Genomic DNA, 24,642 nt, shown 5'->3' with positions numbered 1-24,642 from the left:
CGTGAGAGAATGTGACGAACATAACAGAGGGGAAGTAGATTAAATTGCATGTCAACGGCAATGAAGCTTGTCTCGAGGGGAGGACAATAAAAAGACAAGCGAAATTATTTAAAGGTGAAAAATTGCTTGATAAAGTGGGGAGAAGAGAGCTGATGGCAGCAGAGAAGCCAGAGCCTCAGCACCCTTTTTCCCCCCGATCAACTCACCTGTGCTTCTCCTTCCCTTTAGAGCTCAATCAATTTTTGTCAATTTCTCTCCGCTCCTTACGCCTTCGACTTCTTGGCTGTCCTCACGTGATGGCTTCTATATTATTTTCCTCAGAGCTGCAAAGCTATCCTGTCTTCAAGGCTCGCGCAGCGGCGGTCCTGATGGCGGCCTCCCGAATGACGCGTGTCGAAATTTGACACTTTGTGCGCACATCATCAATTTTGAAATTATTACCAAGTACGCTGGCTGTATGAATTAGAATAGTGAGAGGGCTAAGGACTAGATCAAAATTGGGTAGAAAAGTTAATTACAACATTACAGCTATTAGCTTAACTTGTGGAAAAAGTTTAAGCAGGCTTAAGGCCTTCAGAGGATATGAATTGACTAGAACTCACCAGCATATCCTCCTGCAGTCGAAGCACACTCGGTGTGCCACAAAGTATCCGATCAATTTTTATAGTCCACATGCAGCGCCCGGGCTCCAATGCCACAAGCCCCGGCCAAGCCAAGCCAGCCCAACCCCTTTCAGCCCGCTCTAACCCCATTGACGCCTCCGAGCTCCACAGGGGGTCTGACGCTGCCATGTTTCGCCAATAATTTTCAATATAATCAGCACCTGTGACGACACCGAGCATTTGCACAAATGTTGCTAATGTACAAACATTTGTGTGCCAGTGTGTGTGGGAATAAAAAATTTGAAATGCCTCGGCGGGGGCCTTTCTGCGGGGGTTGTGTCCTCCTGTACTCTGTATGATGGGCTTGTGCCAGAGCAGGGGCCTCGTAATGCCATGTGCTGGCGTTAATTTCACCACATGCGGTTATGGCTGGCGGTGCCTTTAAGGGACTGTGCGTGTGTGTTTGGGGTTGGGAACACCTGCAAGAAACAAAAGGCTCGCTTAAATTATTTCAACTGACTTAAAATCTGAGCAATGCGGATATGCAGCTTCTTTTAAAAATTTTAAGCGATAATACAGATAATAATTATACGCTATAGTTGGACGAAATATATCGAAGTGAGTAGTATTTTATATTATCTACAGAAACTGCAGAGAAATCTGCAATTAATCAGATTACATTTAATAAAATTCGTATTTTTATTCAGCTAACACTGTAAACTGACAAAATTTTGGCATTGTTGATGCTTATAAAATATACTTTCAAATGCAGTGGCGTAAACATATATCATCTATAAATTCTTAGAAATATAAAAGATAACCTTCTTCACATTTAATAAGAATTTATATTGAACAAATATTTCCCTTTAAACTTCGCGGCGTCTTAAATTCCAAGTATTTAGCTCGTATCTCTGTGTTTTTTGTGCATTAAGTGAATAATTAATGATTATATGTATTTTTTTAATATTTTAAAATTTTGAGGAAATTTAAAGCTAATTCGAAGAATAAACTTGAGTGTTTAAATAAGTTTGTTAGTCAATGGTACCGTGTAAGTCGTTTTAAAAATAATTACGGACACATTTAAATACTTAATTGCAAAAATAGCAAAGCGCAGTGAGAAATGTCGAAAGGCATTAATTTATTTTAAATTGTTCATACAATTCAAATGTAGCGTTTTAGTATATTTTATCATTTATGATAAAGATAACTCCAAAGCTGAGAGCCTATTTTGTAAGGGCACAGACAGTCGAACATTGCTATTTCTGTATTTATTCCAAATCAAATATTTTATTTAATATTTAATTTAATCTAAAGAATTCTCAGAATGCTCGCGAAAATGACATAAAAATCATATATTTTTTTTTTTGCGAATATAATTAAAATCCAGTGAGACCTTTATAAAGATGGGGCAACCACTGGCATAATCTCATTGGGTCGCGTCTGCTTCAATTGATCGGTCGAAAGTTTCGCATTAATCGTGATAATTTATTAAGGAAAAGAATGCACTGTAAAATATTGTGGCTGTTATTAGGGTCCTTGCTTTTTCCAAATGTCCTGACTACGAAGGACGCCGGGTTAGTATACCACTACATTAAAAATCAAATAATAATAGTAACAATGGAATAATTTAATATTTTTATGACTTTTCGTCTGAATTAGGAACGTAAAGCACAGTTTCCGGACTTCCAAATTCCGCAATCAAAATACATTATTCATTTCTTATTACTTTTGATTGATAACCGTAACAGTTTATAGGAATCATGGTCCGCCAAAAACAAAACACGCGTATTTACATACTTAAAAAGACACTTTTTTATTTAAAATAATTAAACTGAATTATTTTTATAAAAGAGAGAATATCTTTGATTTTTTAGTTATGAATTTAAGGTCAAATTGGTCAAAAATGTGGTAGCGTGTGTTTAAGATGAAAGCGTTAGTCTTACAAGTAAAGGTCAAAGAAAACACTGTATTAATAGGGTTATTAGGTCAAAAAGGTTTAAAATTCACATGATCTCTTCTTGGCCCTTTTTGCAGCACCTATTCGATTGTGATGCCGGACACCATAAGGTCCAACCTTAACTTCAACGTTGTTGCTACCCTGTATAGAGCAAATGGACCTGGTCTTATCAGGGTCACTATAAGTGGACCCTCCTATAATAATACCCAAGAGGTCCAGCTTCAGCCCATGTCCACGCAGATGATAACCTTTCCCGTCCCGAAGCTCCCCGGCGGTAGTTACCAGCTCACGGCTGAGGGCACTAGGGGCATTGTGTTTAAGGAAACTTCCCAGCTAAAGTACGTAGAGGACGCCACCTCCATATACATTCAGACGGACAAGGCCACCTACAAGCCCGCCGACCTCCTGCAGTTCCGAGTGCTCTTCCTGGACAGAAACACCCAACCCGCCAGCATCTACAAGCCCATTCAGATTGACATCCACGATGGAGCACAGAACCGGATAACCCAAATCGTGGACGTCAGGCCGACCAAGGGGGTTTACTCTGGAGAGCTTCGGTTGTCCGACCAGCCGGTGCTGGGCAACTGGACGATTGCCGTCTCGATCCAGGACGAGGGCAGTGAGTCGAAAGTCTTCGTCGTAGACAAGTACGTGGTGCCCAAGTTCGAGGTATCCGTGCACACGGCCACCGACGTTCTGGCCAGTGCAGGAAGTCTCTGGGCCACGGTCAGTGCGATGTACACCTTTGGAAAGCCGGTCAAGGGCAAGGTCACGGTATCGATTGAGGGCAAATCGCTAGAGAAGACTGTCGACATTGACGGCGCGGTCAACGTTGAGCTCCCCTTCGGGGCCACCGACCCCTCTCCTCTGAAAATTGTGGCCAAGTGACCGAGGAGCTGACGGACCTAAAGCACAGCGGCTCAAACTACGTGACCCTTCACCAGCATCGTTACCGGCTTGACTCCGCCTATTGGCCGAAAAGATTTAGGCCGCGAACGGTCTCTCGATTTCCAATTATTGTCAGGAACTTAGACGGTACCCCCGTCAGGGCCTCGTCAGAGAACGTTATCTTCACGTTCGCATGCTGTGGAATCTCGCAAACTCGCTCAGTTCGAGTAAACGAGGGAATCGCCACTGCAAAGATAACACTTCCCGATATTTTATGTGGAAACTACCACGTGACTGTTACATTTAAGGACGCTAAGCCCCACGTACAAACCATTTCGAGGATGGACAAATCACTCAAGATCGAACTAAACACAATTCGGTGAGTATTTCCCAAGGTTTCCCACCACTTTTTATAACACTCGATTACAGTCCCAGGCTGAAGCAGCTGGTCTCATTTGATGTCGTTTCAACCGGTGACCTTCCCTACTTCATGTTCACTATCGTCGCCCGGGGCAACATCTTATTTAATCAGTATGTGGCAGTGCGTCTCGGGGAATCGTCTCGGAACGTTAAGTTCATGCCGACCTTTGACATGGTTCCCCAAGCCACGATTTACGTTCACTACGTAGAGGATGGGGTCATGCATTCCGATGAGAAGAAGATCGACTTTGAGAAGGACTTCGGCAACTCGGTAGGACTCCACTAGATACCCGGTTTCGCAATTAGACCCTACTCATCTTTGACTCTGTCTACAGATGGAAATTACTGCCCAGGAAAGTGCTGAGCCCAGCGAATCAGTTAGTCTCACAGTGAAGACTGATCCCCACTCCTTCGTGGGGCTGCTGGGTGTGGACCAGAGCGTGCTGCTCCTGAGGTCCGGGAACGACCTCAGCCGGGATCAAATCTTCAACGACCTTGGCAAGTTTTCAACGCCCGGCCTGGTGACCATAACCAATGCCCAAATACACAACGATGAATACTGGGGTAAGGCTGCAGACATTTACACAAAACTTGTGGTTCTACTTATCCTTTTATTTTAAGAACAAGGCAATTGCGAACACGGGCTGTATACCTCCTTTACAGTTAAAGAAAAAAACAAATCATGTAAGATGGATCGCGTTTGTAGCAATTATTCCGTTAATTAAAATTAAAAACTATATAATTCCAGATCCAACCTCTGCTCCTGCGACCACTGTGGAATCAACCGACACGCAATCGCCTCCTCCGGTTCGCAAGATGTTTCCGGAGACCTGGCTCTTTTCAAATATAACCGAGTAAGACTTCTAGACTAGTTGTCATTCAACCTGACCCCAACCTGTGTTCCCGATCCACAGCTTTGATATAAATAATGCAAGCTTGACAGCCCAGATCCCCGATACGATTACCTCGTGGGTAATCACAGGATTCTCCCTGAATCCCGATTCAGGTATTGCCTTGACCGACAGCCCAACCATGATCAGTGTCTTTAAGCCGTTCTTTATATCAACTAACCTGCCGTACTCTGTCAAACGAGGTAAGTGTCTCCAAGGACACATAAAGCTATTTATTGCTATGATAACTTTCACTAGGAAATGTAATACCTCCTAAACACTGTCTTCCCAAAATCCATCTGTTCCTCTCCAGGTGAAATAATTGCCATTCCCGTAGTGGTGTTCAACTACATGGACGTGCCAGTGCAGGCATCTGTGACTATGGACAACTCCGAGCAGAAGTATGAGTTCACTGAAGCCGTTAATGCCAACTCTGTGAAGGCCGTGAAACAGAACAGTAGAGTCAAAGTAGTTTCCATTCCCGCCAATAGCGGAAGGAGCCTCTCGTTCATGATCCGCCCCAAGACGGTGGGACTGATCTCCCTAAAAATAACCGCCAATTGCCAACTGGCCAGAGACTCCATCGATCAGGTGTTGAAGGTGGAGCCTGATGGCGTGACCAAGTACGTCAACCGGCCCGTCCTCGTCAATCTAAACAATAACGGTCGACTACACCGTCGGAGCCTGGGGGCCCCAGAAAAGACTATGGAAGTGGAGATACCACCAAATGCTGTAGAGGACTCCGAGATAATAAGGTTCGAGGTGGGAGGTGACATCCAGGCGCCCACTCTTGATCACTTAGATGGATTGGTGCGGTTGCCCACCGGCTGTGGAGAGCAAAACATGGTCAACTTCGTACCTAACATTCTGGTCCTTCGCTACATTGATGCCACCAACAGTGAATATCCTAAAATAGTGGCGCAAGCCAGGAATTTCCTGGCATTGGGTTACCAGCGAGAGCAGACCTACAAACTCAAGGACGGCTCATATAGTGCCTTTGGCCTAAAAGATGGAAAGGGCAGCACTTGGCTCACCGCATACGTCATTCGCTCCTTCCATCAGGCTATTAATTACACATTTATTGATCCCCAAATCCTAATAGGCGGACTCGACTTCCTAGCGGGTCGACAGAAACCAAGCGGGGAGTTCCCTGAGCTAGGAAGAGTAATCCACAATGACCATGGAAGTCCCTTGGCGCTTACGTCGTACGTTCTGATTGCGTTTTTCGAGTGCCAGGTAAGCCTACATTTCCAATAAACTACATTTCGATCTTCCTTGCTTCCACCAAGACTGCTCTATTTCTAACTTTAAATTCTCTGCAGGAGCACGTCCCGAAGTACAGACATATCATTGAAAATGCCGTGTCATTCGTAGCCTCAGAAGTAGATAAATCTGATGATATTTATGCTCTGGCCATTGCCGCCCTGGCTCTGCAGCAGGCAAGCCACAACAAGGGCAACGCTCTTCTCACTAGGCTGAACGGTAAGGCCAGAAAGAAGAACGGACATCAGTGGTGGCAAAAGTCCCCCAACAGTGCTAGTCAGAACGTCGAGATCACCTCCTACATCCTGCTCGCTATGCTGGAGAACGGCGTGGCGGTAGATCCCATGCCCATTGTCCAGTGGTTAATTGGAAAGCGAAACAGCAACGGGGGCTTCGCTTCCTCCCAGGACACAATTATGGGACTGCAGGCCTTAACCAAGTTCTCCCTACAAGCCAGATCGCCCATTGGGATTATGGATATCTTCTTTGCGCCCACTCACGGATCCAGGTCTACCATTAAGGTCACCCCAGAGAAGCCGTTGACGCTATATAGCCACGAGATGCCTCAGTGGACTCGCGGGGTGCAGCTCTCGGCCCAAGGCCACGGATCAGCGCTCGTCCAGATTTCATACCAGTACAACGTGGTCACCAAGGATCCAGAGCCCAGCTTCCAGATCACGCTCATGGTTAAAGACTCACCCAGGGACCGCCTTGTGTTAGACACCTGCTCCGAGTACACTCCCAGAGAAGCGTCGCAGAGGGGCAAATCATCCAACATGGCCCTAATGGAGGTTCAGCTGCCTTCCGGTTACGTGGCCGATGCCATGGCCATTGCCAAGATCCAGTCAGTTCCCCGCGTGAAGCGCGTGGAGACGAAGAATGCCGACTCCCACGTGGTAATATACTTTGAGAACCTGATCCCCGGCGACCCCAAGTGCTTGACTGTGGAGGCGGCCAGGACTCACGACGTGGCCAAGCAAAAGCCGGCATACGTCCGTCTCTACGACTACTATGCACCTGAGCGTCGGTGCACCGAGTACTACCAGGTGGACTCATCTCTCTGCGACATCTGCAGGGGCTCGCAGTGCGGACCGGGATGCTTAATAAATGTTCAATGATCTTAATTTATGCCACTTTCCAAATAAATGCACGGAACAATAATATTTTAATAAATTTGATTTTATGTTTTTGGCAAAAAATATTGTTTTTTCTTTTGTAAACTGCGACTTATTAGCTTTTGATGGAGTTAGAGTCCTTTAATTTTTATGTTGTGCCTTGCCAGTTCCTCCTTAATCCACTCACTGTACTCGCTAATGTTGGCAAAGGATGTGGTATTAAGGCCTACGTTTTTTGTGCCCACCAAGTGGTACTTGTTGTCTTCAGTGGGACACACCAGAGGAGCACCTTTCGGCATAACTGGCCTGTCGGTTTTCATATAGCCACATAAATCTTTGCTAGTGCTGTCCGGACAGGATTTACTCTTCAAGTCCATTTTGATTTTAAGAACAATGTCCCGAGTCGAGAAAGAGGTTGGCTTGAATCGGTTTACATGCCAGCCTGAGATGAAGCAGTTTTCGTAATCAAGTTCGGTATTCCCGTTGTCCAAGCACACAGGTATTATGTGCCTTAGGTGCGGCAAAGCCTTTTCCAGGATCAGCAAGGCAATATTATGTTCTGTGGATACCCAATTAAACTGCTGATGAATAATACGTGTCTTAACTGCCCGAGTTTCATGAGGCACTGGCTCTTTCTCCGTCATAAGATCCCAGTCCCCGGCTCTAACAATCAGGGGCTTCTTGGGCGCTACGCAGGTGGCTGCGGTCAAGATCACCTGGTCGCTGATTAAAGCCCCATTGCAGACTAATTCTTGGTTTTCGTTGAGAATAGCCACTGTCCAGGGAAACTCCGCAAAGCTTGACTCTACATCTCCGCCCTTCACGGTCATGAAAAGACCGCCCACATTGCTGGCTCCGCACTGCTCGAACTCCAAGGCAATCGGTAGGTCATCCGGTCGTAGCTGCAAATAAAAGTAATTAGGAATCAGCTTAAAAGATCTATGCAAAATAAGGGCGATCTGAAGGGTAAAAATGACAATCTCTGTCAAGCCCTGCTTTGGTTTGCTTTGCTGGCTAATAAAAGTGTTGTGGCTCAGCTTACTAACCATATTGTCGGGGTGGCAGCACGCCTCGAGGTAGTGACAGCCACTTAAGGAGGGTTGGTCGAGGTCGATAACTATCCTTCTGTTATTGGTTCTATCCGTTGAGCACTCGGCGCGTTTAACACATATACTATCCTTGTTCAAGCCGCATTGTTTAATTTCATTAACCGGCTTTGCAGTTGTTTTCCTTGTTGTGGTGGTTGTCGTTGGTGCTATTGTTGTTGTGGTTGTTGTTGTTGTTGTTGTTGTTGTCGCTGGTGCTATTGTTGTTGGGATTTCTGTGCTAGTTTGTGTAAAGTAATAATCAAAATCAAAATCGTTATCGTTATCGTTTACTGTTGGGATTGATGCCTCAGTGCCTTGTAAGTTATTTTGATCTTTTTGATCCGCAAAAGTACAGTTACATAACATCAAAACGACAGCCGTCATAAACATAAAATTCTTTTCTCGATTTGATATTTTATTTTTGCAAAGATCACCGAGAATATCAATAGAATTTGACATGATTTTAGCAATGGATTCTACGAAAAGCTATTATGGAGAACAAAGCCGCGCGGAGATTCACTGACTACTGGCTTGGGTATATAAAAAAGCCGAATATACGTACTTTATTGATGGAATACTAAGTAAACATGTATATAATCTCTTTATTTTTATATTTTTTGCTGATAAGCCTGTATTTATTAAGAGCGAATAGCGCAAACAAATAAAACACAAGCTTAGAGTAAAAAAGGAAATTTTAGGGTATTTTGATACTTATTTAAAGTTAAGATTGCATTTATCATATTAATTTTCTGGTTAGGTCATCAAGAACCCAAGAGCAAAAACAAGATTTTTGAACATTTCTGTTAGGATTTTCCTCCAATGGATATGATCGTCAAAAGGAGTTCACACTGAAAACCACCAATAATGGAAAATAAAAGTCCAATTTGTGCTCCGATTGGTGGAATTAATACAGTTCCAAGAATTCTGCTTGAATTCCTATTAAATCGCACTGATAATATAACATAACAGCCCGGGTTCGAGCTCGCCTAGCTCTTCGATTACGCTCGGGCTCATTTGATTCCGAGTAGCCAACCGAGCAATGACGCTATTGTGGGTGCTTCTGTTGGGGCTGCTGGTCGGCTGTGACGCTGGCGAAAGTGTGAGTCTGAACAAGATAATGCTCAGGTGACGCAGTCCTAAAGCCGATTCGAACATCTCTTGCAGGCAACTGGCTGCGGCAAGTACAACCTCAACGGCCTGGATAGGAAAATTGGCTTGATCCCGGGATCCGCGAGGCCTGGTGAGTTCCCATGGATAGTGGCAGTTCTAGATCGGAGAGATGGTCTCACCCGCTATATTGGCGGCGGCTCGCTGATCGCGACTAACGTGGTCCTCACAGCTGTGCACATATTGAATGGCACTGTCGAGAACGACTTGCTGGTAAGGGCCGGCGAATGGAATGTCTCCACCACGGAGGAGTTCTACAGACACGTGGACCTCGGAGTGGAGAAGGTGATCTCGCATGGCCAGTTTAACTCATACACCGGAGAGTATGACATAGCTCTGCTGATCCTGAAAGCCCGCTTTCCAGTGCAGGCCAATATCCGGACAGTGTGTCTGCCATCTGAACGTACGAGCTTTGTGGGCAGACACTGCTTCTTCAATGGCTGGGGCCCGATGGAGGCTCTCTCGGGGGACTACCCCAGCGTGCTCAAAAAGGTGGACGTGAAAATGATAGACAAGACCTTGTGTCAACAACAATTTCAAGCACGTGTCGCACCTAAATCGATATGCGCAGAAAGCCTTAACCGCAGTGCGAGCTGCAAGGGTGACGGAGGCTCCCCTCTCGTATGTCCTATGCCCAGGGACAACACTCGCTTTGTCCAAGCCGGAATTGTCACCTTTGGTATCGGCTGTGGCTCCGCTAGAACTCCGGGCATCTACACCGATGTGTCCCAGATGCGCGAATGGATCAACTACAACCTGCAGAGGTGGAACATTCAACTGGGCCAGTAAGAAGACTGTGAAATTGATGTAAAATTGTTTGGAAAATGATAACTAATAAGGCTTTTTGAAGAAACAATATTGATTAGCAGCTAAGACTTGTTGTGTAATATGTTTTGCAAAGAAGATCTTTTTAGAATTGTTTTCAAAATCAAAAAAATTACAGATAATAAACGAAAACTTAGAGAATGTGAAAGTTGTTATCAAGAAATCTATAATGGAGATTTGTATTTAAACTGAATATGTACTTGTTAGCCCTTTAAAATGTAAAATGTTCATCAAAACATAACTCCTGAACTCAGATGCCTTGACAACTCAGCGGAGAAAGGCCGATTAAATACCTCCCGGCTATTTCAGCGAATTCAAGTTGACTTTGAGAGAACTAAGCATAAAAAAAGAGCAAAATGGCGCACTAAAAACTGTTTTCTGGCTTGAGCTTCCGTTGCTTGATGAATGAGCTCCCTGCACAAGGTTGGCATCGTTTGACAGCTGCAAGCTGGGGGCAGGCCGCTGCGTCCTTTGCCTTCCCCTCGCTCCTGAAATTTGAGTAGACGTTTTCTAATAAACATTAAGTTGACATGAAATACACGCCAAACAAATGAAGCAAATGCATTTCATCCCGGCCACGGCGTGGGTGTGGCAGAAGCTGGCTAATGCCCGCCCCCTTTCAGACCGACTCTCAGCGCCGGCACCGCAGGATATGTTTACAAATTGAAAAATATAGCTGGCGACCGGGAGAACGTGCTGCGGTAAATGCACAGTGGTTGGAAGAGCGTTAAAAATGCATTTAAAAACATTAAAAACTAAAACCATCACTAAAAACATTAATAACAACCTTCCAAGTAAAAAAATTGTATTTGCACGGTTACAATATTGCTAAGCTTATTAGTTTCTCGCAATAAAATATTTTTAAATAAATTAATTTGTATTATATGTAGCTTGCTTCCAACATTTCTCACAGATCTCAAAGCAGTAGCTTCATCTAGGCGAGTCCTCCTACAAAAATGAGTTGTTACATGGGTCAGTTGGCAGTGGGTATCAGACTTCCTGCAAGTGGACCGTCGACGTGCCGCGATGGCTCTTACATACTAATGCTGCATACATAAAGGCTTTTATGAAGAATATGGCGCAAACTGTGTATGTAAGTATATATGCGGTTAAAAAATATTTCCTGCAGGAAGCTAGCCGGGGCAGGGAAAATCTGACACGAAACATTTGCGTGACAAGCGAAATGTTGCCGCATCCTGGGGAATACTTCGTAGGTGGGGCTTTCACGTCCCGTGCATTTCAAAAGGAGCCAGAAAAATAATTATGGCCCAAATCATAATAATGCAAGGGGAACAAAGAGAGCAGCACAAATTGGGAGTGCCCACAGGCCGACGGAGAAGGCAGCTGGCAATGTCAGGCGCAGAAGGAAGACCGCCTGGTAGCTGGCCATGACATTGAAAATGGAAAACTTAGTACTGAGTGCCGACAGGGATAGACAGTGCGATTGATAATGAACGTATTAAAGAAGCTAAATGATATTTAAATTTAAAAATAAATATTGTTTTCATTCAAATGATCTTGTAAGATCGATTTATTGAGAGTTGGAATCACAAGAAATGAGAAGTAATTCATAGAAATTCAGACATTGGAAATGAAGAAAACCTAGCCAAACGCAAACGAGCGAAGACAGCCGTCAGCCAGCTCTAATTTGGCCATGTCAGATTGACAACAATTAAATTTACTTCGCTCTCCCCCCGCCCCAATGAGATGGCCAATCAGCGCCTCGTTCCACCTTCTCAGATGTCGTCGAGCTGTGAAATTGTTGACAGAATTCAAATCAATGCCGCAGGACCCAACGTTGCAGAGCATCTCCATAGGAATGATGCTGATGGAAACGATGCTGTCGCGCCAGCAACGTCTGTGTCATAAATGTCACTTTCAATTTCGGTGGCTCCGCATGCAGGACCAACCGGTGGGTTCGATTAAAGCGTGTCCTGAATGACAAATCAGCTAATCGTCGTTCGTCTTCGCAGAAAACGCATATTTAATTATGTCAGTGGGAGAGATGATGTGCATAATGTCTTGATAAGTTATGTCATGCTGTTTAAATATACAAATTCCATTTTGTGACATTTCAAGTCTAGAAGTACTCCTTGTTAGCATCAGTCTTGGAGTGTAGTAGAAGTCTAGTCTGTATCTTAAAAAGTGGCTTCTAACATGGGCTTATGCAACTTCTTTTTGTCGATAGACATTTATGTTTAAAGGAAAGGAAAATTATTAAAAATGAATAAGAATGCATTAACATTTACATATTATTCTATAAATATTATCTAATTATAAAGTGGCTCCTAACGGAAGATGATTGCGTATCGTGAGAGAGAAGGAACACCGTGTCCAAGGACTCGATGTCGTCGTTCCCTGCTTCCTTTTCTGGCAATGTCTGGGCCGGCAATGAGTGCTTCCGGCTTCCTGCCTCCTGATTCCGGCATCTCCACTATCTCTAGGCAACTGGAGAAGCAACTATAACTGTCGGCAAGTTGGCTTTATTATTTCCACACTGTTGAATATGCATATAAAAAGCGAATCGGCTCCTTTGACGACCAGCGCCCACTTGGCTCGTCCCTCGAAATATTCGGGGCTTCGGTGGCTCGACGGCCCGGTCCTTTGTCCTGTCTCCTGCCAAAGGCCAAGGCGGCCCCTGGAGGATGGGGACCATCCAGTTTTGCGGCCCGAGGCCGGTGCATTATCACTTGCCAGCCAAGCAAAATATTGTGGGTGCATTAAATATTTTCCCTCCTGCCGCAGGACAAAAGAAACGCTTCACAAACTTCGGCAGCGAGCTGCACGAACTATGCGGGCATGAGATGAGCTAAGGGCTCTGGTCCCAGCCTTTGTCTGCGTTTTATATTAAACTATTTATGCTATCGCTGCAGTCGGTCCCCCGTTATCCTTTCCGCTCCCCCTAGCCCTTGGATCTCAGCTCTTGGCCGCCGGATCTCGAGGAGTGCCGGCTCGTTGGCGCTGGAAAGCCAAGACTCGAAAATTTACCTACGACAGCTGGGTTTGTGTGCCGCATTTTTATCGTGCAGCATTTTGCGGGGGAATTTATGAAAAATTTAAAACAATTATGTGGCTTTAGCCGCACTATCTCGGCAGCAGGACGGGATCCCTGATCGCTTGCCTGGTCAGTTGGTCGGCACAAGAACATTTTTGTGGCATTTTTCGATGGAAGATAAAATGTTCATTGATTGGTTTGGAGAAAACTGGCTGCTTTGAAAAAAAAATTAGTAATATCAACCCACGATTTTGGACTAAAAAAATGGATTATTTTACTGCACGAGTAAGGTTTTTTCGTTTAAGGTTTTACTTCAGAGTCTGGAAATTCAAGTTTTTCAATTCAAAAGTAATAACCCTAAATGTCTGGTTAAAAGTGGCATGGCGAATGCTTCCAATTGGCCACCACTTCCGATCCGATCCGCAATTGTGATGCAGTTTTGTGGCCGGAAATAGTGGAAAATAGGCACATTTCGGGGGATTGCGGGAAGTGGGGCTGAAAAACTTAATTAGCCTGCCGGAGCCCGAAATCCAATTGGCCGATGATTGTTGCACAGAAGCAGCCATGGCTGAAATTTCGGGCAATTGTCTACAGTGAAAATCAATTGCACAGCCGGCAGCCAGGAAGCCCTTAACTAGCAGTGGGCTTGGGGTGTGATGGGGTTGTTTGTGTGCGAGCTGTGAGCCTGTCAAACAATATTGCAGCAGAGAGATTAGTTGCTTATTTTGACAGTAGCTGTCAGTGTTGCATTTAGCCCCGGTTCCGTGTACAAAGCTGCCGCTGCCTGCATCCCAGCCTGGGTAAACAAACGAAAATATTCTCGGCTCCGTTTCCTTTGGCGAAGAGAGTTGGGCAATGGATGCCGGGCGGTCCATCCTTAGCCGGCTGAGGATGATGATTCCCATATCTCTGGCGCAGCGAGTGCATGCTCTTCTACTCGAGTGCCCTGCCCCTGCCTCTGTCCCTGCCGCATCCGCATCCACATCGGGGAGAGTTTTTCTTTGGCTTCTTTCATTTTTCATGCGCGCCAGCTAAGCTTTTAATTAAATGCAAGAAAATTCAATTTTAATTAAAATTTCTCAAAAGTCTCTGGCCTGGCACTGCATACGGATAGCGCAGCGATTGAATGGGGATGGGTGTGGGGATGTTGATGCGGATGAGCGCTAGGTTGGGCTCTGGCCGCTTGTCCTGTTTTCGATCTGGGCTGTTCGACTCGAGTGTTTGCCAAACGTGTAAAATTGAAAATTAGGAAATCGAATTGTAATGCCACCAGGGGCGGATGGAAACGGGAAGAGGCCGGACGGAGCGGCGGACAGGGACAAGTCATCAGGCACACAAAGGCAAAATCGTAAAGTAATTGGAAATGAAAATTCATTTAGGGTCCGGACTCCGGAGCGAGACGAGCAAATGCGTTGGCAAAGGGTTGAGAGGCATAAAGCATAATCTGAGGAGACTGTTTTTTTTATTTCGGGAGGCCCCGTAACAATGATGATACCTCAACGATGGAGCTACATCCACATTCTTGCATATGTCTTAGGAGGTTCAGGTTTCCATTCAAACTAAACTGGGGTTTTCTAAATCATTTCTAAAGCACACCAATGTGGTGCTTACGGTGTCCCCTTTAAAATAGATTTACAGAATGATGTTCATATTTTGTTAATTAGCTTGATTAAATCGAAATAAATCGATACTATAATACATCCAGTAACGCAAAACTGAAATGTACAACCGTATATTTTTATTTGTTATTTTTCAACAACAAAATACCCCTTAGTATTCCTTTTTTCCCAGCCACTCCCACACTGAACCCCAAATAGCTGGATTCTTGACTTGTATCTTTGTATCTTTAAGGACCCTCAGGCACTAGAAAATCCATTCAACACGTCGTGTAGGAATATGCAAGCCCATATGCAGCTCGAGCCCGATAACTAATCCACACGTGACTGTCAATATTCTGGCTTTCGGCAAAGGGGCTGCGGCCAAAGTTTTGAGTCAAAGTTTGTTAGCCCCCAAAAGCCAGGCGGCTTTTGTGAGCATTTTGCACATAATTTAAGCGCACACATCCCGTCAGTCATAAATTACACATATTACATGCACGTATAAATCGCAGGCCAGATACGAATACGTATCCGTATGCGTTCGAGCAGCAGCTATATGGCTGTTCGAGTTCGAGGCTGTGCCAAAAGTGCGCCTGCAAACTGGGACCAAAGTGCTTAACATACTTTTTGGCGCTCGGCCCGCACACGCACTGATACAGACAAATCGACATACGCACGTATCGCAGAAAGTTACTAAACTTCTGCCAACCCCCAAGTGAAAGCTGCAAAGTGAGTCAAGAAGCTGCCAAGACGGCCTGTGAGTGTAACTTTTACTTTTGAATCGGTTCTTTCCCACTTCAAATGGCCCCCGATTCGCGAGCTCCGGGTAAAACTGAAAGCATTTAAATGTGTTTCCATTGATTCGATCTGTAAATGCCACAGATCATACGCAGCAAACGTGACACAAATAATATCAATACATTTTACAATATCAAACTAGTATTTTTTTGTCAGAATTATTATACATAAATTGTCTGTATGTTTAAAATTATTTAATTTGGTTTTCTTTTGCAGATCCTCAGGACCGAGGACGAAAAGAAAGTATTAATTCAGCATGTCGAAAGTTCTGCATTCACTGCTTTTGCTGGTCATCTGCCAAGTGGCGATGTCATCTTTGTTTTACGACGAGCCACGATTGCCGCTTTTTGTGGTGCCGTTCCACTACGATTTGACGCTGATCACGCACCTGGAAAACGTGTCAGACTTCCACTACGAGGGCACTGTGAAGATCTCCCTCTACGTGCAGAGACCCACCAACCAGGTGGTGCTCCATGTCGGCGGAATTGGGGTGGACACGCGGAATATCAGCCTGCTCAGGGAGGAAGACGTGTGGCTGAACAAGGTGTACTTCAACCATATTCGGCAATATATGGTCTTGAACTTCAACAGGCGACTGATGATGGGCAGGACCTATGTCCTGAGCATCCGTTTTGGACGAGAATTGTCAGAGTTTACCACTGATGGTTACTTTATCGGCCGCTTTGCGAATGCAAGGACATGGCAGAAGAAGTAAGCAATGATTTGTTCCAGAGTCCCAAAAGCTTGCCTCACGCATCCTCCCTTGCAGCTGGTACTCGATGACATTCTTCGAGCGGAACTTGATCAGAAACACCATGCCCTGCTTTGATGAGCCCAACCTTAGGGCAACCTTTAATGTCACAATGGGTCATCACAAGCGCTTCCAGAGCTTCAGCAATATGAGGGTCCTAGCGATTCTGCCCAAGTGAGTAATCGAAATAACGGAATTCGAATGTATTTGTTTTTGATTCCGGTGATCCCTTATTGTCCCTTTCGATCAGCCCCGATCTGCCGGACTATGTGTGGTCACTACATGAGGTGACTCCCTCGATTCCCACCCACATGCTGGCCTTCTCCGTGAACAGCTTCACCTGCAGCTTCAGTCAGTCCGTCAGTTCGAGTCCGCTCCACTTCCGCACCTGCTCGCGGCCTGGCGACTTGCCCGAGACCTCCCTTGTCGCCTATGTGGCGCCGCAGCTGCTGCAGTTCTTTGAGGAACTGCTGGGCGTACGCCTACCGCTGGACAAGATCGACCAGCTGGTGGTGGACCGGATTCCCGCGACGTCATTGGAGAGCCTGGGCTTTGTCGTCTATCGGAGCAGAGAGATCCTGCAACTCAACGAGGCTCCGATATCTCAAGCGAAGATTCAAGCGTTCCAGGTGATTGCCCAGGGAATCGCACACATGTGGTTCGGCAACCTGATGGGTATCAACTCCTGGTCAGATCTGTGGCTAACGGAAGGCCTTAGCAACTATTTCGAGGCTTTGGGCGTGGATCACCTGCAGCCAGGTGTGGGGCGGCGTCAGCTGCTTCGCTACCGCGAGATGGCCTTCATGTATGAGGCGCAGGTGGGCGGCATCACCCTGGCCCCGCCGGTAGAAATCGAGCCTACGGCGTATGAGACAGCCCTGTTCCAAAAGGCCAGCGCACTTCTGGTCATGCTGAACGGCTTCCTGGGCAACGAGACCTTCTACGACGGCATCCAGCGGCACCTGTGGCAGAACTCCTTCACCGGCTCCACGCCCGATATCTTCTGGCGATCGCTACAGTTGGCCCGAGAACGGCAGCCGAGCTCTCCGTCCAACGAGGAGAGCGTGAAAACCGTTATGGACACGTGGACCCAGCAGCGAGGCTATCCTCTGCTTAAGGTCAGCCGAAACGGCACTACCGTGTTCCTTACCCAAAGCCACGTCTTTAACGAGAGCAGGCCAGAACGCTGGTGGATCCCCATCACCTTCGCCACTCAGGCGAAGCCCAATTTCAACGATGTTAAACCCAAGGTCTGGATGAGCCCTTTCGAGGAGCAAATACAATTGAACGTCACGGTGCCCGAGAATCAGTGGATCGTCTTTAATTTGCACGCCTTGGGCTACTACAGGGTCCAGTATGACGAGCACACCTGGGAGCTGTTGGCCGACACGCTCTACGATGACTTCCGCAAAATCCATGTCCTAAGTCGGGCACAAATCGTCAGCGATGTCCTGTTCCTACACAAGCACAAACGGCTTAATTGGGGCACTGTCCTCAATGTGCTCAAGTACATCGTTGATGAGGACGAACAGGAGCCCCTGATGGCCTTCGTTTTAGGCTTGACCAACGGCTACTGGGGTTTTAAGCCGGAGAATTCAATGTCCATAGCGGTAAGTGCTAATTATAAAATAAAATCATTACATCTTATGTCTTAAAAATTCTTAAAAACTAGTTTCTTATACTTGATTATACATAAATTCTTAACTATATCAGTCATGACTCTGGTATCGTGTAGGTTTCTTAAATTTTATTCATAACTATCGAGTTTCCCTTTGTTTTGAGCTCATTTTTTACATAGACTCGTGTTCCGTATCCTAATGTTCCTACTCTCCTTTGTAGAAATGGCTGGGTATTGCTGGCAAATGGTACGCAGAGTTCATTGTACACACGTTCGACAAATTCGTGTTCAAAGGGATTCAGAACAGCCTTGTCTAGTAACTGGCTGCAAGGAGAGTTCAGTACTAAGGACCGCAGGATAATGGCCCGGACCGGCTCCACAACCAGCTCGTTTCGCCCTCGCCGCGAAAGGCAAAATGAAACCGCCATCAATGAACCGCAATTGTATTTGTTTGCAAATAACTGAGCGTTATCTGAGACTATTTATCTTTATCTGCAACAACAGCAAAAGCGCCTCCGCACAATGCCAAGGGACACTGCCACAGCATCCGGAAGTGGGCAGGACCTGCTGGGAGCCGGGAACTGGAAACTGGTAGCTCATTCCACCTCTACTTGCCAGAGTCAAGGCGCCAACTGAAATAATGATGCAGGCGAAATAACAATAAAGGCGGCACTAGAAGATCCCAGGCCAGAAGTGGAGGACAAGAACATCGATGCTCCTTTTCCGCAAAACGGACAGTGGCGAGGACAATTGCAGACCCCTATGCTGCGCATTACCATGGCAATGCAATGGACTTTGACTGCTCGGGCTTTAAGACCTCTTTAAAGGCAATGCAAAATTCTATCTGCGTCACTTGTTTTTTGTTTGTATGCAGCCTGTAACAATGATGTATATTAATATTTAATGCATATATATAAAATAATAAAGTGTTATTTATTAATAAAAACTAAAACGCTGCTAAAGATTTAAAAAAAAAATTGTATTTTGATATCATTAAATATTGAAACATACATTTAAAATATATATTTATATATATTAATTTTTTTTATAAAAAAATCAGAGCAAAATCAAAAATCCTCGGCAGTGTATGCAAATGGGAAGTGAAAACCAAATCATATTTTACCCGTAATGAAATTTTAGGCCACAGCCAATGCTCAGACGGAAGCGGATTGCGCCTAAAACCATGCAAATTAAATTTAATGGAAAACGTATTACCATTTTTCGTTTTCGTTGTTTTTGTTTTGGAGCCCCTCGCCGCTCTGACGCTATTTCATGGCCAGGAGCAAGACAAATATGTATAAACCTAATTTGGCGCTATGCATTAATAACGTTGTTTACTGCAACAAGTTGGGGCAGATGCCCGAAATAGAAGGCTTTAAATAAGTCTCACAACGTAATTGTTAAATCACTTTAACTATTATTTTGTATATTGATTATTTTATGTATATTCTCTTTAAGGGAAATTTAAAATTATTTTTATGCGATTTTTAAATGACTGAAAAATGAACGCGAATTATTCTTTTCAATTCTCTTTGTTTGATGTGAAAATTCATTAAGGTTGCTATTTATTTTTCTCATTGTTAAATAAAAGACTCCAAACCATTCACTTTGTGCGCAATAAAAACAAAAGTCTTATGCTGCATTAAAAAAAATTAATTAACGTAAACGCAAGGAAAAAAGTCATTATGTGTCAATGCAGGTCATAATACTATACTGAATGCAGATGACAGCTTTATAATGATGTTGATTACGGAAGCGGGCAATTAATTTCCTTTAATTACCTTGAAAGGTAATAATTTCGAAAGGCCTGAAAGTAGCTCAAAAGGGGAGACTCCCTAAAAAGGCCTAACCTTTCACCAAGCAGTATTACTTTTAGATTGCAGATAGTAATAATTAATTAAACACTATATTAAGGTGATGCTGTAAGAATACCCATATATTTGTTCAACTAACATTTTCCCTTCCTAAGCAACTGTTTGGACTGGCTTGACATCTACTATCTGTTGGTATCGGAACTTAAAGCACATGTAGACCTGGCTCCGTCAAAGGCAGTAGCCGAAGCCGGATCAGCTCTGAGAAAATATACTCAGCAACTCACTGGGATTCGAATGCGAGTTGTGTTGAATTTTTTGCATGAATTATGCAAAGGAGTTTGCTCAACTGTTGTGGGTGAGACCGAATTCCGGGTATCCCTGGCTCCCACAAAGGGAATTCTTAAATGGGATTTGGGAAATCACAAACCAAGGAGGGCTGGAAGTGCGCCTTAGAGATGGGGGAGAGGAAATTAAAAGGAGATGGCGAGGAGAAACGGCGGCCAAATGATTTTTTCGCTTTGATGGCATATCCAATTGCATTTTGGTTAAGTAATACTATATGTGTGGGCTGTACGCAACGCACGTATATGGTTTTGCACTGGAAATAATGCATTAAATACGTTTGAAATATAATTATCCAATAAATAAGTAACAAACTAGTAAAAGCTTAAATACTTTAAAGAAATAAAATAAATGTAGAATATTACGTATACGCCCGATATGTTCATGAAAGTCCGAATTTATTTTATAAATTACACATTTCCCTTTTAGCTTGATATTTTATTCACTGTGTATTTTGAAACACATTTGCATTGCATACGGGTGGAACTATTAAAGCCCAACCAATAAATTCTGGTAGCGTTAACTACCTGAAATCCCCTGGCCATTTACTTTGGCCACGTCCATCTTCGGCAATGCATCCCCGCCCCGACAGCCACCTGCAAAATTGCAACTTAACAATGCTTCGGAGGCTCCGGGGCCAGGACTCGAGGACTCCCACTCCCACTCCTGGCAGCCCCTTGGCACGGCTTTCGTACCCCATGTGGCAGCAACGCATGCGGCGTATAAATCAATATTGGCAATTTAAAATTGGCTGGCGGTGTATGAAGCCAATATCCGGCAACGCTCAGCAGCTCGAGTGTGTTTGTGTTCGTCGTTGGGTCCTGGAGCGAGCAGGAAAAAATCGAGTGCCGGGGAAAGGGACTGCAAAAAGAAGTACCCACTCCGACATAAGCTGGCCCCGGCGCTGGGACACCGCTGTGGATCTAAGACAAACACTATCTGGCACCCGAAATGTTCGTTCGATTTGCACCCGGTCACAGTATATCCGAGTGTATCGATGAGGGTCGCACGGGAGTGCTCCGCGGAGTCCATTAAAAATGTTGCCCGTAAATACAGCGAGGTGAGGTCTTTACTAAATGCTTGCTAAGGACTCATGAACGGAAGAATATCTATAATTTATTTAAAAAGTAAAGTTCATATATATGGAAATTAAAATGAAAAACTAAAATCAGCTCTGACGCCATATTTTTGGATGGACGTCAAACAATAAAGACCGCTTTAGCCGCAGGTCCTGGCTACAATACAGCCACCTAATTATGCGCCAAATAAGTATGCAAAATTAAAATATTATGCAAATTATATTGAATGCGTACAGATCGTTGAAATTTAAACGCTTCGTGTTTTGATTTTTGGCCGAGCAATGGAGGGGCAAAATAAAATTATGACATCATCATCACCGCCGTTATCAGCAATGCGTCAAAAACAAATTACCCGCGGGAGGCTGGCTGGCGGGCAGGCTGGCGGTGGCCAAATTATGCGGCATCAAAAATCTTGTTTACTCACTAAAAAGCTTAGCAATATACGGTGGTTGTGGGTCCAAAACAATTTTTGTGGAAGCCATAAGCACAAAATAAAAATACTAAAATTGCGACCGTATCTCAAGTTTTATTGTTGTTTGTCTGTTGTTATAATAAAAAATATTTCTGGAAAGCAAATAGTCGCACTTAATGTGGAAATCAGTCAAGCATAAAGTATGGTAAACAGAGATAAATGCCAAATGGCTATTGAGAAGCTGAGTTATCGAGACCGAAATGCTCTTCGAAAATAAGAATTATGTGTTTCTTCTAGGAACTTTAAGCACATCAATAAAAATTATTAAATACTTGCAGTTGATTTTAAAGGAACTTCATTTTAAATTGTCGGATTGCATCCTTACTCTCACGTTCAATCTCCTACAAGGCTTACCATAATGTTATTGGAGTATAAAACACTTTTCCTAATTAAAACCCAGTCCCTGCTCTTTCCCTCTGCCCAGACGGTTGCATTTGTGTTTTTTTTTTTCTTTTCTCTCAATTTTTTTTCGCCCCGCCAAATGCCCAACTATCCTTTGGGCCGTGCCAAGGGCTTAACATTAATTGCCGTCTTTCAGTTCCCTGCCATCCTCCTCGGCACTCACCTGCCAAGCGGAGGAAGGCGATATGGCCAAGTGAATGCAAAGTTAAGTACGAAACTGTAAAAGGTCTGATAAAAAAGTTCACGGAATTGAAATGCTGAGGAGAAAAGTCTCTAGGATTGCAAAGCCAATAAAAAAGTTTCGCTTCCTTTCGAATTAAGCGGACAATTTTCTGTTGCTGCCAAATGCCGGCTTAATTATTAGCTTGCAGCTTGTAAATGAGACAATTTGGCAACTAAGCAAAAAATATCCGAGTTTATTGATTCATTAGGAGGGGGAGAAATTAGTGCTGTCATTGAATTTGTATCCAAACTTATGCAATAAGTCTGTAAATAAATAAGTAAAAATGTATTTAAGTATTTTACTAAATTATTGAGAGGTGCTTTGCTTTTACAAATACCAATTATATTTGAAAGAATATTGCTTAGAAGAATGATGGCAGTAAATGGCGTTCAAATGTTCTCCCAGATCAGCAATTCAGCTTTATGAACCACCTTGGAACCGTAGTCCTGCAAGTTATCATGCATTTTTAAAAACAATTTTATTTTATACACAAAATTTCCTTTATAATTCTCATCAAATTTAACAAATTATTTTACAACAAAATAAATCTACGTTTAAAAAACATTAAACTTTAAGCCATCTATATTTTGTTTGTTATTAATATCGAGAATTTTAGTTTCAGCATAACAAATATAATAATTGCTCAGTTAGGTGTTAACCCAAATGTTTCAATTAAAGCTCAGTTATTATTTATTTAGTGCCCTGATGCAAAAATTCAATTGAAAAACTTTAAATTTGCTTGCTTCGATATTCCAACTGATGCGCTTAAATAAATGTATAAAGTTTCCAAGTAAACTATTTTCATTCAGTTTTGCTCAATGGAATGTGGATATTTTGGCAATTAGCTTGCTAATAAAGAGCCTTGATCTGCATCTGTTAATTAAGGCAAACATTTTGCGAGAATATTTGTGCCACAACGCATGCCGGAGATAATTTTCCGAGTTCGAGTTTTGCTTATCGATTTGCGTCCAATTTCGCCTGCATTCTGGGGCACACATGCAGGTCGCCTAAAGTTGTGCTATTAATTAATTAAATTTTGACTATGACCAAGCAATCTACCCACCCCACCCCACCCCCATCTCCATTTACGTCCTCCCGTTCCGCAGGCAATCGTCCTTTTGTCTTGGCTTTGTCCCTGTCCATGTCTGTGTCCGAGTCCTGTGTCTGTGCATTGTCGCCGGCATTGTCGCTGCACAAGTTCTGGTGCACAATTAATCCTTATTAATTATATGCTGCCTGTGGATTTATGGCATGTTTTGTGCGTTGGCATTTGGCCAAGACGCACACACACACGCACAGGCCCTCACAAGTGAGTTTCTGGGCCAAGTCAGTTGCAAGTCGGCTTCTCCACTGCCGAGTCCCCCGCCGTTAAGGGGGCTATTGCTTTGCCGGGGCCTTGAGATCCAGAGGCTGGGCATTATCTCCTTCCCATAGCCCACTTTCAGTTTCCCCCATTTCAGATCCCACATCCGATTCCTTCTCCACCTGCTGCAATTGACAGCTGAGACCCTGACAACAGGCCAATGCAGTTTCCCGGCCCACGTCATTACCTAATGTAAGGACAAAGGACTCCTTAATTGCTCTCAGCCCCCCTTTCAAATTGCTCAGATGAAGAATGAGATCTGTTGTCACAATAGGTCATAAATAAACCCCTCTTGTACATATACATAAGTTTTTACATATTTTCTGCTTAAGTTTGCCTCCGTCTTAATTCTGTATTTTAAAAGTCTTCAATTCCTTTAGGGCAATATTCTATAAATATTCACATAATGTGTCCTTTGCCTGAAAGTTTTTGCACCGCAGGGACTCCCATTAACAGGGCTCCTAAAAAATCTCAGAGCTTTACATGTCAACATACAAATGTTTGCTTTACATTCGCTTTTATTCCAAAGGGAAATGTTTATTTTAAAATTGAGAAAACAAATATTTCCTTGGAGTCTCTCATTTGAATACTATTTTTTTACTTTTCATTGTATATATTCTTATCTGCAACGAAGTTTTAAATTAATTTCCCTTAATAGACCTTCCAGGTGGCTCAATGGGAGAACATTCAATAATAGCCAGAGGTCCTGGACAAGCAAACTAACTGAAGTGTTGGAGGAAAAATGCTAATCACTTTGCTTGCGGAAAGGTGAAACATGATAATTAAGTGTAAATTGCATTAAATTCAAATGCAAAACGGATAAGCAATTAGAGAAAGTGCTTAAAGACACCGACAGTACACAGGCAGCACAGGGAAAAATACATTTTCGCCTACATTATGACATTATATAATTTAATTACCTACACAAAACCAATATTACAAAGGTAATAATTGGTTGAGTGAACTCTTAGA

The 24,642-nt window shown here is 43.8% G+C and overlaps 4 protein-coding genes across 5 annotated transcripts; 3 read left to right on the top strand and 1 right to left on the bottom strand.

Annotated features, from left to right (window-relative positions):
• The first annotated feature begins 2,146 nt into the window (after window positions 1–2,146).
• Window positions 2,147–7,167, top strand: Tep1 (Thioester-containing protein 1). The gene is given in 10 exon segments (XM_070289099.1): window positions 2,147–2,176; window positions 2,637–3,439; window positions 3,442–3,826; window positions 3,877–4,138; window positions 4,203–4,431; window positions 4,489–4,551; window positions 4,616–4,721; window positions 4,782–4,960; window positions 5,071–5,993; window positions 6,080–7,167. Coding segments are annotated over 9 exon segments (3,993 nt in total). The 5' UTR covers window positions 2,147–2,176; window positions 2,637–2,652; the 3' UTR covers window positions 7,139–7,167.
• An 11-nt stretch (window positions 7,168–7,178) lies between these two features.
• Window positions 7,179–8,707, bottom strand: LOC108075811 (phenoloxidase-activating factor 2-like). Its single transcript, XM_017168383.3, has 2 exons — window positions 8,182–8,707; window positions 7,179–8,037 (listed from the first exon to the last, which is right to left on the bottom strand). The coding sequence occupies exons 1-2, from the start codon at window positions 8,680–8,682 to the stop codon at window positions 7,267–7,269; spliced, it is 1,272 nt and encodes a 423-aa protein (XP_017023872.1). The 5' UTR covers window positions 8,683–8,707; the 3' UTR covers window positions 7,179–7,266.
• Window positions 8,708–9,194: 487 nt separating this feature from the next.
• LOC108075808 (phenoloxidase-activating factor 2-like) lies at window positions 9,195–10,356 on the top strand. The gene is made up of 2 exons (XM_017168380.3): window positions 9,195–9,322; window positions 9,388–10,356. Exons 1-2 carry the CDS (start codon window positions 9,263–9,265, stop codon window positions 10,177–10,179), a joined length of 852 nt encoding a protein of 283 aa, XP_017023869.1. The 5' UTR covers window positions 9,195–9,262; the 3' UTR covers window positions 10,180–10,356.
• A 5,371-nt stretch (window positions 10,357–15,727) lies between these two features.
• Window positions 15,728–18,901, top strand: LOC108075950 (aminopeptidase N). 2 transcript variants are annotated; one of them, XR_001770749.3, is made up of 5 exons: window positions 15,728–16,317; window positions 16,376–16,531; window positions 16,608–17,967; window positions 18,197–18,418; window positions 18,480–18,901. XR_001770749.3 is itself a non-coding variant. In XM_017168596.3 (4 exons), exons 1-4 carry the CDS (start codon window positions 15,863–15,865, stop codon window positions 18,290–18,292), a joined length of 2,067 nt encoding a protein of 688 aa, XP_017024085.1. In that variant the 5' UTR covers window positions 15,728–15,862; the 3' UTR covers window positions 18,293–18,901. The 2 variants fall into 2 exon arrangements, 1 of the variants encoding a protein (XP_017024085.1); XM_017168596.3 differs by having other exon boundaries at window positions 18,197–18,901.
• The last annotated feature ends 5,741 nt before the right edge of the window (window positions 18,902–24,642 follow it).

This window comes from Drosophila kikkawai, chromosome 2L (assembly GCF_030179895.1).
Source record: "Drosophila kikkawai strain 14028-0561.14 chromosome 2L, DkikHiC1v2, whole genome shotgun sequence".
In the NCBI taxonomy this organism is placed as follows: Eukaryota; Metazoa; Arthropoda; class Insecta; order Diptera; family Drosophilidae; genus Drosophila; species Drosophila kikkawai.
The sequence above is the reverse complement of the archived record's forward strand: the minus strand, read 5'-3'. Positions and strand labels throughout refer to the sequence as shown.

Coding starts and splice junctions, on each gene's coding strand:
- LOC108075808 (XM_017168380.3), top strand. CDS start 9,263: ATGACGCTATTGTGGGTGCTTCTGTTGGGGCTGCTGGTCGGCTGTGAC. Junction 9,323..9,387: donor GCTGTGACGCTGGCGAAAGT/GTGAGTCTGAAC, acceptor CATCTCTTGCAG/GCAACTGGCTGCGGCAAGTA.
- LOC108075811 (XM_017168383.3), bottom strand. CDS start 8,682: ATGTCAAATTCTATTGATATTCTCGGTGATCTTTGCAAAAATAAAATA. Junction 8,038..8,181: donor GCTGCCACCCCGACAATATG/GTTAGTAAGCTG, acceptor TTTTATTTGCAG/CTACGACCGGATGACCTACC.
- LOC108075950 (XM_017168596.3), top strand. CDS start 15,863: ATGTCGAAAGTTCTGCATTCACTGCTTTTGCTGGTCATCTGCCAAGTG. Junction 16,318..16,375: donor GCAAGGACATGGCAGAAGAA/GTAAGCAATGAT, acceptor CCTCCCTTGCAG/CTGGTACTCGATGACATTCT. Junction 16,532..16,607: donor GTCCTAGCGATTCTGCCCAA/GTGAGTAATCGA, acceptor CCTTTCGATCAG/CCCCGATCTGCCGGACTATG.